The sequence below is a fragment of the Chelonoidis abingdonii genome, chromosome 1, assembly GCF_003597395.2.
Source record: "Chelonoidis abingdonii isolate Lonesome George chromosome 1, CheloAbing_2.0, whole genome shotgun sequence".
NCBI classification, from domain to species: domain Eukaryota; kingdom Metazoa; phylum Chordata; order Testudines; family Testudinidae; genus Chelonoidis; species Chelonoidis abingdonii.
The window spans coordinates 205,480,566-205,496,379 of NC_133769.1; the positions used below are offsets into that span (position 1 = coordinate 205,480,566).

The window sequence follows — 15,814 nt, forward strand, 5'->3', positions numbered from 1 at the left end:
ATAGAATCATTTCTGTTTCCTTGTATTTGGTTGTCTCTTTGTGGAAGAGAAAAGACATGCTTCTTGGTATTGTGATGTAAAGAGGTTGCATCAGTAACTCTCAGGTTAGCCCAGAGAGGAAACTCTGGGTGGGAAAAAGAGGGGGAAGAGAAGTGGGTTATTTCCCTTTGTGGTAAGACTCTGAGTCTTGGGGTTCCCCAGGGAAGGGTTTGGGGAGACCAGAGGGAGCCAAAACCCTGGAATATTTGGCAGGTGGCAGCAAGATCAAATCTGAGCTGTTAATTAAGCTTAGAGGGGTTCATGCAGACACCCAGATTTCTGGACGCTAAGGTCCAGATTTGGGAATGCTTATGATAGCTTCCCACTTTGGTCCTCCAGAGTCCAAGTTTGTTAACATTGTGGGCGCCCTGCAAAACCATCTTCTGTCTCCTTTCTGATGTCAGGGATAGGGTAGACTGTAGGGGATATGATATTGGGTAGTCCTTTCATTATTTAGTTATTTTAATGTTTGGGATGGGCTTCTAAAAGGACCTTGAATTGCATTTTAGAAATTTAAATAAATAAAAAGTGGTAGTAGAATAAATTAATGCTTTAAAAGAATTTACAGGTTATTGCTGCAGAATCTAGTCCATTGTGTTGCAGTGTACACAGGGTCCCAAATTTATCCTCTATTTTAGACAGTGTCCAAGACATTTTATAACTATTGTTTAAATGGCTCTGCAAATTAACAATTTCCTAGTTTCCCAAGTGTTGTGTGTCAGCATAATTTGAAAAGTTCCCTTTGTCATATTCATAGACTTTTGAAGCACTACATTGTGGCAGCTATGTCCATAATTTAAAAAAAAAAACTCAACATGAGGAAAATCTGTTTTAACAGAGACAGCTTTCTGGTATCAGCCTGTTGAAGAATTTTAATGAAGATTTTTTTTGTGTGTCTTATTTTGGAAAGAGCTGTGGTCTAGTTTTCAGAATTGAAGACCTGCCTACATTAGGAAATTGTAGAGGAGAAAAAAAATCTCAGTGGTATTACCACTAGATGAGCATCAGCAGGAGAGGTGGTATAGAGGTTTCAGCAACTAGACCCATTTTAACCAACTTGTCAATTAAACCTGCTTTTTAGCAAGTTGAACATAGCAGTAATATGTCAGAATCCACCAGTACCTCATCTGTGTTAGCGCTTCTGCTTAAAACTAGTTTAGTTTTAAAATATTGTTTTCCAAGTAGTCTGCCTAGAGCCGGGCAAAAATAGATTTTTGATTCGTTGGTAGTTCTGAAAAATAAAAATAAATCTTTCAGGTTGATCCAAACAACAAAATTCAGAAAAAAAAAGTCAGTTTTGGAACACTTTATTCATCTTGAAATGTTTTGTTTTGAATTTGGCTAAATTCAGAAAATGGAGGAAGTGGTTGGGCCCTACTTTTGATTTTTAGCCCAGTTAGGACACTCACCTAGAATATAGGAAACCTGGTTTCACATCTCCCCTCTGCTTGATATGGAGCAGCTCTAATTCCATCTGAGTGTCTATTCTTTTATTATGATTCTGCAATATTTTCTGTTCATTTACATTTTTGTGTTGTCTTTTTCTGCTGTGTGAGAGACTCTCACAATCCAGGAAAATTGAAATGATGAAATTGATTGTACAGAAAGATCTCTCATGGCATAGAATAGAGAAACTAGAGAACTATATTTTCTTCTTATGTCTTTTCAATTATAATTTTAGATGTTACTTGTAAAAATGGGAGGTAAACAATTTTTCTAACACATTTTTTAGTTCCCTGTTACTTTTCAATGAAAACATCCTTTCTGGTTGCCTTTACATCTCTGAGGATGGTAGAGGGAGATCCAAGCATTGATGGTGGTCCCTCCTTATACTGTTTGTTACCTAGACAGGGTGTCTGTGAGGGCACATCCTAAGTTCTGGGTTCCATGTATTCCATGATTCCACAACTGTGGTTGCCTCTGAATTTACTCTTTCCCACAGAGTTGTGCTGCAAATGTAAACTTTTCCATTTGTAAATGATAATACTTTTTACTCACCTTTGTGCACTTTATGATCTCTGGATTAATGCTACTGTATATGTACAAAGTATTATTGTAAGCGTGCGGACTTACCCCTGCGGCTTCTCCTGAAGGTCTCTCAGGGAATTAGCTTGATTTCCAGCCTGGAGCGCCCTCTACAGGCCAGTGGTCAACTACCGCTTGGCCCCCGTGTTCTTCCCTGGCCTCTGGTGCCCTGTTAGCTGGGGTGCTGCCCCCTGGCAGTAACCTCTTTCTCTTAGGGTCTCCCCTCCCCAGGAAACCCCCACCCACTATCCCCACCTTGCCTCAGTATATGGCTACTGCCAGTCATCATCTAGCCCCCATGCCCTGGGGCAGACTGCAGTATCAGCCTACTCATCACTGGCAAGGAGGGTTTGGACCTGCTGCGTTTACCTATCCTTGGGCTGACCTCTGCAACCCCCAGTACCTGTTGGCCGTATGCTAGTCCGCAGCCTGGGGCTTTCCAGGCTGCAGCTCCCTAGCTCCTCTGCCTTTCCCCAGCCCTGCTCTACTCAGGTACCCTGTCTCTAGCTCCCTGTAGCCAGGCCCTTATCCCTCTACAGGCAGAAGGAGACTGTTTGGGCTCCTGGCTCATCACCTTTTTATACAGGCCAGCTGTGGCCTGATTGGGGCATGGCCCAGCTGCTGCTGCTTCCCCAATCAGCCCAGCTTTTGGAGCTGCAGCCCTCTCCAGGACTGCTTTTTAAACCCCTCAGGGCAGGAGCGGGTAACCACCCCACTACAATTATTTTATCTGCTGTTATTTATTTTATGGCATTGGAAGTGGAGATCAACTGGTGCAAATACCATGAGGATGTAAACATTACACTAAAATCTTGAATTATTTTTCTAGGAGGAGAGACTTCAGCATGCAAACCTTCATCTGTTCGGCTTGCACCATCATTTTCATTCCATGCTGCTGGCCTTCAGATGGCTGGACAGATGTCCCATTCACATCAGCAGTACAGCGATCGTCGGCAGCAGAACATAAATGACCAACAGGTTTCTGCCTTATCCTACACTGACCAGATTCAACAACCTCTAACTAACCAGGTACGTGATATCAGGAGAGAGATTTTTCAGTTTTGAGATACGTGCTTTCTTCCTTAAATATTTAAATATTTTGGGACACTTTACTCGTTACTTTTTGAAAAATAGAAATATCTGTAATTAAAAGGTTCATGTCTAATGCATCTAGATCAAAACTTTGATTTTTTTTTTGATTTTTTTTTTTAAATTGAGAAATACTATTGCTCCTTTGTAAGAGGCTTCAAGAGACAGTCTTTTGGCAGTTAAATAAATACTTGCCTTATTTGTGAAAGGAAATATTCTATTCTAACCATTCTTGACAAGGAAAGGAAGTAAAGTAATCTGAGGGGAATTTATGGCAATTAAAGATCAGTCTAATGGTAATCATAAAAATGTAAATTGAAGTCCAAGTTTGACTGCTTTATTTTTTTATTTTCTTTCTGTTATATTGGAGAATTTTATAGGTAACTTTGTATTGGAAACTTATTGTACAGAACTTTATAAAGATCTTGATTTCAAAACAGTAATACAAATATTATATTATCACTTGGACTTCTTCACTGCTCCTCTCCCACATCAGAGTTCTGTATTCTCATATATTAGTTCTTATCTTGGATAGGTGATGTGAGCATACGTGGGGAGTAGGAGGACTCCAGCTGGGTACTATCTGGCTGACATACCTTCCCTGGTGTCATTGGACTATGACAGCATCTCCCCACCTATGAGGGCTAGATTATCCCCTTGCTCTCCCTGAGAGCATTTCTCTGTAGTTCCTCCTTCTTAAAAGCAGTAGGGAAGCTGACAGCCTGCTTAAAGGGGACGGCTTAGCAACTGCTCCCTGCTTACACCCAGATTGACTGACTTTTGATTTAGGGAGTCTTTAAATTGTGCCTTCAAAACATACAGGATGGTAAAATGAGCCCGACATAAGAGGAGGGAATGCTGCTGCTGTGCCCTAGTGCAAATCATCCCACCCCATCTAAGCCACCTTGGATGTGCTGCAATACTATCATGAGAGCCTTTACCAGGACTCCTAAGTGTGTTGCTCTGTGGGAAAGCAGGATGAGGGAAGGGACCACAGAAAAAGAGGAAGAGATAAGAGAAGATGAGTGTGATCAGGATCAGCTTTAAGAGATGCAGGATCCTCCAGCATGTAGGCGGGAAAGGGAAGTTCAGGATGTTCAAGTGGAAGGACTTACCAGACTTACCTTCCAGGATTGCTCAGCTCCTGAAAATTGGAAATGGGAGATCCACGTGCTCTGATACCCAGTGATCCCATCCTGCCTAGTTCATGTAGGTCCCAGAAAACTCCATATCTTAAAAACAAGACATGATGGCTCAAGAGTAGGAATTTTCATTAAGAAGTTGTCTGCAGGCAGGCTTATGAAGATCCTGTATCCACCAACAGAGGAAAAAATGCCAAGATCTATCTGACTGTTAGTGGATATAGCCACCTCAAGAGTGGCAAAAGGGGTGATAGTACCTATCAGAAGACATGTTTTCCTTTTAAAACTGCTGCTTAAGAGAAAGGTCAATCTGCTTTTAAAGGAGCATTTAGCTCAAGAACCCTGCAGGGGACCCTGTATGTGATTTATCCTTCTAGGGTAATATTTGGGTGAAAGCACAGATTTTTCATGTTGTCTAACGCTAAGGATAAACAGATGGTGATGGCTGAAATGCTGCCCTTGTTGGGACTTGCATTGTGTTTCATGACCAGGGCCATCTTAGGAGCCAAGGTGATCTTCATAACAGTAAAGAGGTCCCTGAGGACTGAAGCAGTGGTCAGCTGATTAGATAGCCAAGGCCAGCCTAGCTTCTCTACCCTTTAGGAGAGCAATCCTGCTTGGTAAAGAGCTTCAGAAGCTGTAGAAGTCTTTCACAGATAGGAAAAACTGAGTCTTCCCACAGTACAGCTCCTGCAGACACTGGTACAAATCTCAACCTTGGTGGGCTCTTGCCTCTCTAAACCTACCCCCATAAATCAGAGAAAAGAATACCTTTGGCAGGCTTCTTTTTGAGGAAAAAAATCAAATTACTTTTATACCCACAGAGAAACGCACAGGAGCCCCAGCCAATCAGCATGAAGGTATGCAGACGTGTACCACATTTTTGCCACTTGCCAAATACATAGGTTAACACCACTTCGGATCATTGGGTATTGCATGCAGTACCCTGACACTTTTGAGGAGAGTACCACTCCAATAGCTTTTTTTGCTTAGTCACCTTGCTCCAGCGCAAAAAAGAGGCAAGGTGTATAAGACTGTAGACACCCTGCTGGATTTGTAGAAAATCCCCAAAATCATACCATTTTCCTAGATTTTTAGTGGGAGCAAGGGACCTATTCCACATACTTCACATTTCCCAAGACTAATGGTGGACAGTGCCCAGTTTTAGACCTGTGTTTGGCACTAGTGTGACTGCTGTTGAGATACTGTGTCCCTTTCTGGGATGTACAGTTCAAGAATGATATTGATAAATTGGAGACAGTTCAGACAGTAGCCAGGGAATGATTAAAGGGTTGGAAAATATCCATTATAATGATAAACAGGTTGAGCTCTTTGAGGCTATCTGAACATAGAGAAAGTTAAGGGGTGACTTGATCACCATCCATAATTACCTACAGAGCAAACAAAAATTTGATGCTAAAGAGCCCTTCAGCCTAGCAGATAAAACTATTACAAATAAGAATGACTGGAAGCTGTAGCTAGACAAATTCAGACTAAAATAAGGCACCGACATTTAACAGTAAGGGTAATTAACCATTGGAGCAATTTTACCAAGGGATGTTGTGGATTCACCATCACTGGAAATTTTAAAGTCAAGATTGCATTTTTTTCTAAAAGATGTGGTTTAGTTCAACAGGAATTAATTCAGGGAAGTTCTATGGCCTGTGTTATACAGGAGGTCAGACTAGATCAGGGGTCGGCAACCTTTCAGAAGTGGTATGCCGAGTCTTCATTTATTCACTCTAATTAAAGGTTTCACGTGCCAGTAATACATTTTAATGTTTTCAGAAGGTCTCTTTCTGTAAGTCTATAATATATAACTAAACTATTATCGTATGTAAAGTAAATAAGGCTTTTTAAATGTTTAAGAAGCTTCATTTAAAATTAAATTAAAATGCAGAGCCCCCCTGACTGGTGGCCAGGACCCGGGCAGTGCCAATGAAAATCAGCTCGCGTGCCGACTTCGGCGCTTGTGCCATAGGTTGCCTACCCCTGGACTAGATTATCATTCCGTCTGGGATTAATCTGTGTATCTATGAAAATAAATTCTTCATTTCAGGGCTAAAGAAAGATCAAATCTTAATTTAGGGATTCAGTCAGACAATTCAGGAATTTGCCTGTTCCCTGGATCTTCAAGATGCGTATCTATGCATTTCAATTTGGCATCACATTGATGAATCCTATTTTACACAATATTTGGTGTATTTCTGGCAATTCAAGCTCTCCCAAAATAGGACCTAGATATGTACTGAGTCTGCGATGAATTTCCTGTGACCCAAAGCAGGCTCCAGTATGTAGACCCAAGGTAGGATCATCAACAGGCAGTTTCCTGTCAGTGTCAGCAGCTGGTCTGTCTGTGAGCCCAGTAAACACACAAGCAGATAAAACCTTAATTCAGGACAGCTGTCTGAAGCAGCAACACCAATTGCCAGCCCTGCTGCAGCTGCAAGTAGTGTTCTCCTAGGATTACCTATGGGTACTGGAGTCTATGGCAGTATGCTTGACAATAGTTCCCTGGACTGACTTCCAAATAAGAGTGCTACCATGTTTTCTGCTCTCAAACTGAGGAGAATCAAAGAACTCCAGGCTATATCAACAACTCTTCTCTGCATTCAGAATGGCTCTAAAGTGGTGGCTAGACAAGACAAATCAGAAGGGTTGCTCCCTGGGTTGTCCCTTATAATTGGCTGATTTAAGGCTGGAAACTTGCTAGAATGGGGAAGCCAGCTAAGAAAGTCAGTGGCTCAAGGGAAATGATCCACAAGGGAGAAGAGCTTGTAAGTCAGCCACCTCAAAATCGAGGCTTAAGGCTCACCTTGCTCCACTAACGCACTGTCTATGATCACAGTTTGGAGTTCCCCTCATCTAGTTCTAGCTTAGATCCCCTCCAGTCTGGCTTCCATCCCTTGCATTCCACTGAAATGGCTCTCATCAAAGTCTCTAATGACTTCTGCCTAGCCAAAGCTCAGATTCAGTACTCCATCCTTATCCTCCTTTACCTGTCAGCCACTTTCAACACAGTCAGCCTTGCACCTCTTGAAATCTTCTCCTCCCATGCCTTTTTGTGACTGTCCTCTCCTGGTTCACCCTCATCTCTGTTGTCTCCTTTTGGATGTCCTTTGGAGGATCCTCCTTATCACCCTGTAGTTTTCTGAGTGCGTTCCACAGGATTCTGTCCTTGGTCTGCTTGTCTTCTCCCTATATCTCATCTCTAAGTAATTTCATCCTAAAACACAAATTCTGCTATCATCTCTGACCTGATGACTCTCCTATCTGCCTCTCTACTCCAGACCTGTCATCTTCTGTCTCTGTCTGTCTGTCTCTCTCTCTCTGACATCTCCTTGTGGATGTCTAGACCTCATCTCAAGCTTAACTTGACTAAAATAGAGCTTGTACTTTTTCTCTCCAAGCCCTCCCTACTACCTACTTTCTTGATCACTGCAGACAACACCACCATCCTCCCTCACTCAGGCCTGTAACCTCGGTATTATCTTTGAGTTGGACCTCTTTAGGTCCTCACACTAAGGCTAAATCTTGCAGATTCTTTCTGCATAAAACCTCTGAGATGTGGCTTTTCCTATCCAACTGCAGTTTAAATTCTCATCCAGGTTTCTGTCTTCTCATACCTTGATCACTGTAACATCCTTTTCTCCAGCCTTGACAAATGCAGTCTTACCCTTCTGATATTCATTGAGAATGCTGCTGCAAAGATCATTTTCCTATTCTTTTGCTTTGACCAAGTTGCCCCTGTTTGCATCCCTCCATTGGCTCCCTCTTCAGGATTGTATCAAATGTAAGCTACTTGTCTTCACTTTCAAGGCCCTTTGTTCCCTATCCCCCTCCTACCTCCAGTTGGCACATGATGCCAATCTACATTACCCACCTGTCAAATGTTCAAACAAGCACGTTTGTGCTTTCTCCCATACTGCCTTTCATGCTTGGGAGGAGCTCCCAATAAGCATTCTCAAAACTAACTCATTATTCTCCTTCAAAACCTTTCTCAAAACTCTACCGATGTTGCCTACAAAAAATTTGACAATGGCTAGTGTGCTGATACCACTGCCCATCATGATGACCAAACTGTAATTGCTTCCTTGTACTTCTGTATCTGTTGTCTTGTCTTATAATTTCGTAAGCTCCTTGGGGCAGGCTTTGTCTTTTGTTCTATTTGTGCAGTGCAGAACAAAATGGGGTCTTGGCTATGACTCAGGCCTCGTCTACACTACGCGTTTAAATCGATTTAAAGAGCGTTAAATTGATTTAACGCTGTACCCGTCCACACTACAATGCCCTTTATATCGATATAAAGGGCTCTTTAAATCGATTTCTGTACTCCACCCCGACGAGAGGAGTAGCGCTAAATTCGATATTAACATATCGGATTACGGTTAGTGTGGACGGAAATCGACGTTATTGGCCTCTGGGCGGTATCCCACAGTGCACCACTGACCGCTCTGGACAGCAATCTGAACTCGGATGCAGCGGGCAGGTAAACAGGAAAAGCCCCGCGAACTTTTGAATTACATTTCCTGTTTGCCCAGCGTGGAGCTCTGATCAGCACGGGTGGCGATGCAGTCTCAAATCCAAAAAGAGCTCCAGCATGGACCGTACGGGAGATACTAGATCTGATCGCTGTATGGGGAGACAAATCTGTTGTATCAGAGCTCCGTTACAGAACACGAAATGCCAAAGCGTTTGAAAAAAAATCTCCAGGATACACAGCGCTGCGTGACAAGCGTAACGGGAAGCCAGAGACTCAAATGGACGCTCAGGGATGGAGGGGGTACTGAGGACTCCAGCTATCCCACAGTCCACAGCAGTCTCTGAAAAGTATTTGCATTCTTGGCTGAGCTCCCAATGTCTGTAGGTTCAAACACAGTGTCTGGCGTGGTTCAGGGAATAGCTCCTCAGTACCCCCCCCACACCCCCCATGTGAAAGAAAAGGGAAAGAAATCATTTCTTGACTTCTTTCAATGTCACCCTATGTGTACTGAATGCTGCTGGTAGACGCGATGCTACAGCAGTGAAGAGCACTATCCGCTCCTCTCCCCCTCCCCGGTGGTAGACGGTGCAGTAGGACAGGTAACCGTCCTCATGAACCCCATGCCTGATAATTGCTCAATATCATGAGGGAATGATTCCTGGTTACTCCCAGTAGATAGGACAGAACGGCTAATAAGCATCTTCATCATAGCAACTGGGGGCTTCAGCCCCCTCCTTTTCCTGTGTAAAGAAAAGATTCTGTACTGCCTGGACTGTCATAGCCCCGGGAGGCTGCCTCCCCCTCATTTTATCTCACTAACAAGTCTCTGTTTCTTATTCCTGCATTCTTTATAACTTCATGACACAAAGGGGGGGGGACACTGCCACGGTAGCCCAGGAAGGTTGGGGGAGGAGGGAAGCAACGGGTGGGGTTGTTGCAGGGGCACCCCCTGTGAATACTGACACGGAGCAGCTGTGCTCTGATACACTGGTCCTCTAATACACTTGCCCCTTATTCTAGGCAGGACTGACTCTATTTTTAGAAACCATAAGGGAGGGATTGACTCAGTCCCAAGTGAGTCAATCCCAATTTTGCTTTTGCGTTGCGCCCCCGGCCGATTTCAGCCAGGGGCACTCATGATAGCAGCGGACAGTACAGAGGGGGAGAGATAACCGTCATCTCATTGCCAGTTTTCTCCGGCAGTAGACGGTACAGAACGACCGGTAACCATCTCTGCTATCATTGCAAAAGCAAGTGAATGCTGCTGTGTAGCGCTGGAGTATCGCCTCTCTGTCCGCGGCATCCAGTACACATACGGTGCCGGAAAAAAAAAAAGCTGAATGGGCTCCATGGTTGCCGTGCTATGGCGTCTGCCAGGGCAATCCAGGGAAAAACGGCGCGAAAGGATTGTCAGCTGATGTTTTCCCGGAGGAAGGAATGACTGACGACATTTACCCAGAACCACCCGCGACAATAATGATTCAACCCAGAATTCCAAGGGGCGGGGGAGACTGCGGGAACTATGGGATAGCTACGGAAGAGCTACCCACAATGCAACGCTTCAGAAATCGACGTTAGCCTCGGACCATGGACACACAACGCCGAATTACTGTGCCTAGTGTGGCCGCATGAAATTGAATTTATAATATCAGTTTTATAAAACCGATTTTAGCTAATTCGATATTATCCCGTAGTGTAGACGTGGCCTAAGACTCCTACGTGCTACAGTAATGCAAATAATAATCACAAACTTAATGAGCCCATTTAGGTAGTCCAATATTGTTATCTTGGGCACATACACAAATGGTCAAGGAGGTACGAATGGCAAGAGCATGGTTAAGACGCTGGCCATGCTTATGACCTGGTCAGAAAAGCATTTGAATGGTGTCACCCGCACATAGCAGGGGATCAAAATGACACAGTAGGCTGGCCAGGCAGGCAACAGGTATGTCCATGAGAGGTGGAAACTCAGTTCTAAGATGCTTACTGTAATATGTCAAACATAAGGAACCCCGTAGATAGCTCTGTTTGCCGTCAAGATCAGTAGGAAGACAGAGGTGTACTTCAGCAGGCGTAAAGAGCATAACTCCCTGGGAAACAGGTATTCTGTCTCTCCAGTGGGTTTTCTCCTCACACATCGCCATCAGTAACAGGATACTATGTACCAATTTCCCAGGTCTGCCACACACAATAATGGTTTCTAGCAACAGATCAAAGATCCAGTTCATTGTTTTGGTGTTACTGTATGTAGCTGCCTCAGAGTCGCATATTGCCCAGTGAGGGGAGTCTTCTTGGGTATGATTTCTTAGTTCAACCAGATGTTCTGTAATACTCTCTCTTGCAACACCTTCAGCCCAAGAAAGCGTTTTTTTTCTTTTTTTTTCCTGTTATTTCAGTGACTGTATTTGTAAACAGTGTGAGGGAGGGTCTTTCCCTAGTGGTTTGTTTGCTATGTTGGGATTATTGGACAAAATTTTTAGTTTTATAGACTCCAACCTCCATCTTCTGGCCAGACTGCTGCACTGCACCACTTGCTCCTGTTCAAGTTCAGTGCCTTGGCTGGTGAGTTCAGGTGCTTTTCCTCTGATAAGAGACTTTCCTGAAAATTCCTAAACTTTCCATATCTGGAACAAGCCTAATTCTTCCTAATTTGAGTAAAAAATTGTTGGATTTTTAATAGCTCCTTTCCAGGCACAAATGTTTTATTAATATTTCCTCAGACTCTACCAATTACATTGGGATAAATTAAAGAAATCTTCCTTCAGTCTCCAAGACTCCTCATTTCTTCTTAGTCTCCTCATTTCTAGCATTTAGGACTGAAATGTTTTCCACAAAGATCCTGATGTTGGTGGATACCAAAGGGAGCACCCAGTTATTTGAAAGATAATACAGATTTCTCTAAAATGGCTCTCATATCTATCGTCAGTTGTCTCCTGCTCTTTATGGTTGCCAAAGCTTGTATGGCTTATTGTTGGGATAGAGCATCCAGTAAGAGAAAAAAACAACTTAGATCCAGCAAGTTGACTCTGGTTTACATTTACGGGAAATAATGCTGCCTGCTTCTTATTTACAATGTCACCTGAAAGTGAGAACAGATGTTCATATGGCACTGTTGTAGCCAGTGTTGCAAGGTATTTACCTGCCAGATATGCTAAACATTTGTATGCCCCTTTATGCTTTGACTTGTAGGCTCTAAAGTAATAATAATTCTACATTTGAAAGTGACACTTTCACAATAGAGAGATTGTAGTAGAGTACTTGTATGAGATGTATTGAAAAATACTCTTTTCTTTTATACAGTACAAATATTTGTAATACAAATAGTATAAAGTGAGCACTGTACACTTTGTATTCTGTGGTGTAATTGAAATCAATATATTTAAAAATTTAGAAAAATGTCCAAAAACATTTATAATAAATTTACATTGGCATTCTATTATTGTTTAATAGTGCGATTAAAACTGTGATTAATTGAAACTGTTTTTTAAAATCTTGTTGATTTATTTAGTGTTAAATGCTTGCATTAACTGCAGTTAACTGACAGCCCTAAAATAACTAAATAACTGGAATTCTTAGTCAGATACAGTGGTATAAAATTTAAATTCCTTTGTTTGTAAAATCAAATCACGCTAGACGTAACCAGAATCTTTTCTAATCCTTGTTATACTCAATGTTTTTTAAAGTATCCAAATATCTCTTCATGGATTAGGACATATATTTTACAGGATATATATCCCCCGTCATAAAATTTCCCATAATGAAATGGGGTATATTTACAAGAAACACGACTGCTTTGGGCAGTAAAGAATAGGACCATATGAAGAATTTTGTGTGGCAGTCACTTAATTATCTATTCCTTCTTTTACCAAACACTACAAAATTAACATTGTTGTCAACTGATACATTCAGGCTGCTCTGAACCAATTAAAAAAATGGAAATAGATCAATTTAATGTGCATAGCTGGGACTCTTAGGCTTGTTGCCTACTCTGTTTTTATTCTTTGGTCGCTTCCTGTTCTGACTTTGTGCTTCCCAACTGTCATTTGCATAGCAACAAATGGGTCATATGAAATCAAAAATTTGATTTTCTTATTTATAATTTTAATTTCTCCCTGCTATGCATGTCCTGCTTCATTAATCTGTTAGGATGATAAAATTTTGTTGTTTATTGACAAGTATAATTGCAATGAAACTACTTGATTGTCATTTATCTTGGAATTTATATGTATTTTCTGAGTTATGTTTTCCAACATTCAATTTTGGAAATATCTTTTGGGGTTGCAGTTAGCTATGTGTCCAGCAGGTAGAGACTGGAGTCTGCAAAGCAGGATTTAAAAAAAAAAATTTTTTTTTGTACCAGAGCTGCCTCAAAGCTAAAGGAAAGGCAGGATTACCTAACAATATAGTACGGCGTGGTACCACTATGCAAAATGGGTATTGTCCTCTTCCTGTGCTTTCATTCCCCTCTTTCCTTCATCAGAGGAAGAGGTGGTTATATAATTGGAGCAAAATTCAAATCTTTCATATTCTTCTGAGGGGATCTTGCTGTACCATTGGAATGTCCTGATTTAAGAATATAGGTAAGCATTTTAAAATGCAGCCTATGGAGGAAAAAGGTGGAAGTTTCTTACCTTTTTTCCTTCCCAATCTTCCATCACATTTTTCAGAAGGCAGAGAGGAAAATATTGCCTCTTTAAAAAGTTAATACAGGTCAGATTACAACTATGGGGTGTGAATAGCAGCATACACCAAAGTGCTGCTTTGTAACTCCCCTGTGTGGATACTGCGGGCACAAGTGAAAAAGTTTCTAATTTTCCATTACTGTGGTCCTATTTGAAGAGGACTATGTTAATGCAAACTAGGAACCTTTTGGCTTGTACCTGGAGCATCCACATTGGGAAGTTGCAGTGCAACTCTATGGTGCATGCTGCTATTCACACCCCTATAGTCTGAACTGTGAGACAGTGTAGACAAGCTCTGAGTGATGCTGCACAGGTGTAATTGAAAGCATGATTTGGAGATAAAGGAGTTAGGGTTATCACTGAGAAGCTGTGAAGGGCGTAAGTTGACCTGAAGAATCTCAATTATTGTTTGTGGTTCACAAGAAGAAAAGAAAACCAGCTTGATTTTCTCAAGGTGACTTTTCAGGGCTTTGCTAGAACTTCTTTTTACTTGTAAAGTGAACAAATTTGAGCTAGAAATTAGAGATGATCAACCTGGAACCCGTCCATGCTATTCTACAGAAGAAAATATGCATGGGTCCTACACATGCCTATCACAACATGGGGTGTACCTCATCCAGAGCACTAAATGCCCCAGTAACGTTGTGGGTGAAACCAGACAATGAATTCACACTGGAAGATAAGACAGAAACACTATATCACTTGTGGGTGAACACTTTTTGCATAGTGATCACATTGTATCTGACCTGTCAGTCCTTTTTCGCAAGGGAAACCTGTACAACACTTTCAAAAGACAAGCCAGAGTGCTTAAATCCATAACTTTGCTAGATACTAAAAATCATGGACTGAATGAGACACTGGATTTATGGTTTATTGTAACAATCTATAACCCATTAGCACCACCCGTTGCAACCTCTCTCCCCCATTCCTTTCCCCCCCATGACTGGAATGGTGTTAACGAGGGCCACTTCACCTTGAATGGTCCCTTGAAATGTGTTGGCTATTTATTCTAAAAAACCTATTTCACCTTGTATTTATCTGTGACAGTCCATGTATGTTTTCTAGACCTGAAGAAGAGCTCTGTAAGAGAGACAAGCTTTCGATCACTAACAGAAGTTGGTTCAATAAAAGATATTACCTCACCTATCTTGTCTGTTTTATATGCTAGGACCAACAGGGCTATAAGACTGCATTCTACAGAATAGGCTTGCTTCTTCCACAGCTGGGAGAACAACCCCACAAAGTCTAGTCTGTGGCAGCAAAGAGACTGGTCATTACACCTGCCTTGAACAAAGTATAGCCTCTGTTTTCACCTGTGACATGAGTGGAGTGACTAATGGATAGTGACAGAGCCTCCAGCCACACTACCAAATTCCTGCTCTTGCCTCAAATGCTTATAAGGACATTACCAACTGAAAAATCATGTTTACATATGTAAACTTGGTACTATCTAGGTTTATAAGTAAACCCTACAATTATTAGTACTGAAGCAGATTAGAGGGAGAAATAATTCCCTTTATATTTCAGTTTATTTTCTTCATTTTACGGCACTTAATTTTACAGCATTTTATAGTGAGTTTTGCTGTCTTGTCAATGGTGCTGTCTTGTTCTTCTTGGCTCTGCAAAAGGGTGTTTATCAGTTATAGTGAAATTGATGAGGCTGTAGGCTAGATTGTGCACACAGCGAAGAGAAAAGTGTTCCTGAGCACGTTTAGTGATGTCGCGTGGGCACTAGAGTAACATAACTGTCTAATTGTGAACAGGAATTAGAAAAGAGTAGTCTTTTACTTGCTGCTTAAAGGTTGTTCTATCAGAAAATTGAATGTTTAAAAACTAATCAGTTTTGGAAAATACTTAAAAGGAACAAAAATTTTATTTTAAAAAAATATACTTTGTTTGTCCTGAACAGATCCATTTATGTCTTGATCTCTCACATTGTATAGATTGATAGATTCCAAAGCCAGAAGGGACCATTGTGAACATCTGGTCTGGCCTCCTGTATAAAACAGTCTATAGAACTTCCCCCAAATAATTTCTAGAGTATATCTTTAGAAAAAATATGCAATCTTGATTTAAAAATTGTGAGTAATGGAGAATCCATCACAACCCTTGGTAGACTGTTCCAGTGGTTAATTACTATCACCGTTAAAAGATTTATACCTTATTTCCAGTCTGAATTTGTCTAGCTTCAGTTGTATACCAGCTTTTCTAAGCCCACTATAATATCACTGATAATAATGATAAATGTACTGACTCTGCTGTTCCATAACAGCATTTGTGGCATTTTACTATTGAAACAGTTGGTATACCTGTATTCCTTATTGTTTTATGTTTGTTTTTTAAATGCAAGTATG

General features: G+C 41.5%; 1 protein-coding gene across 6 annotated transcripts in view; it reads left to right on the plus strand.

Moving 5' to 3' along the window:
- DYRK1A (dual specificity tyrosine phosphorylation regulated kinase 1A) overlaps positions 1–15,814 on the plus strand; it is a 146,639-nt gene that overhangs the window by 100,041 nt on the left and 30,784 nt on the right. For 4 of the 6 annotated variants that reach the window (XM_075073735.1, XM_075073738.1, XM_032797142.2 and 1 more), the window contains one exon: positions 2,894–3,093. The exons of the other annotated variants lie outside the window; for them this stretch is intronic. In XM_075073735.1, coding sequence (XP_074929836.1) covers positions 2,894–3,093 — 200 coding nt within the window. The remainder of the gene's footprint in view (positions 1–2,893; positions 3,094–15,814) is intronic. 6 annotated transcript variants of the gene reach the window in all.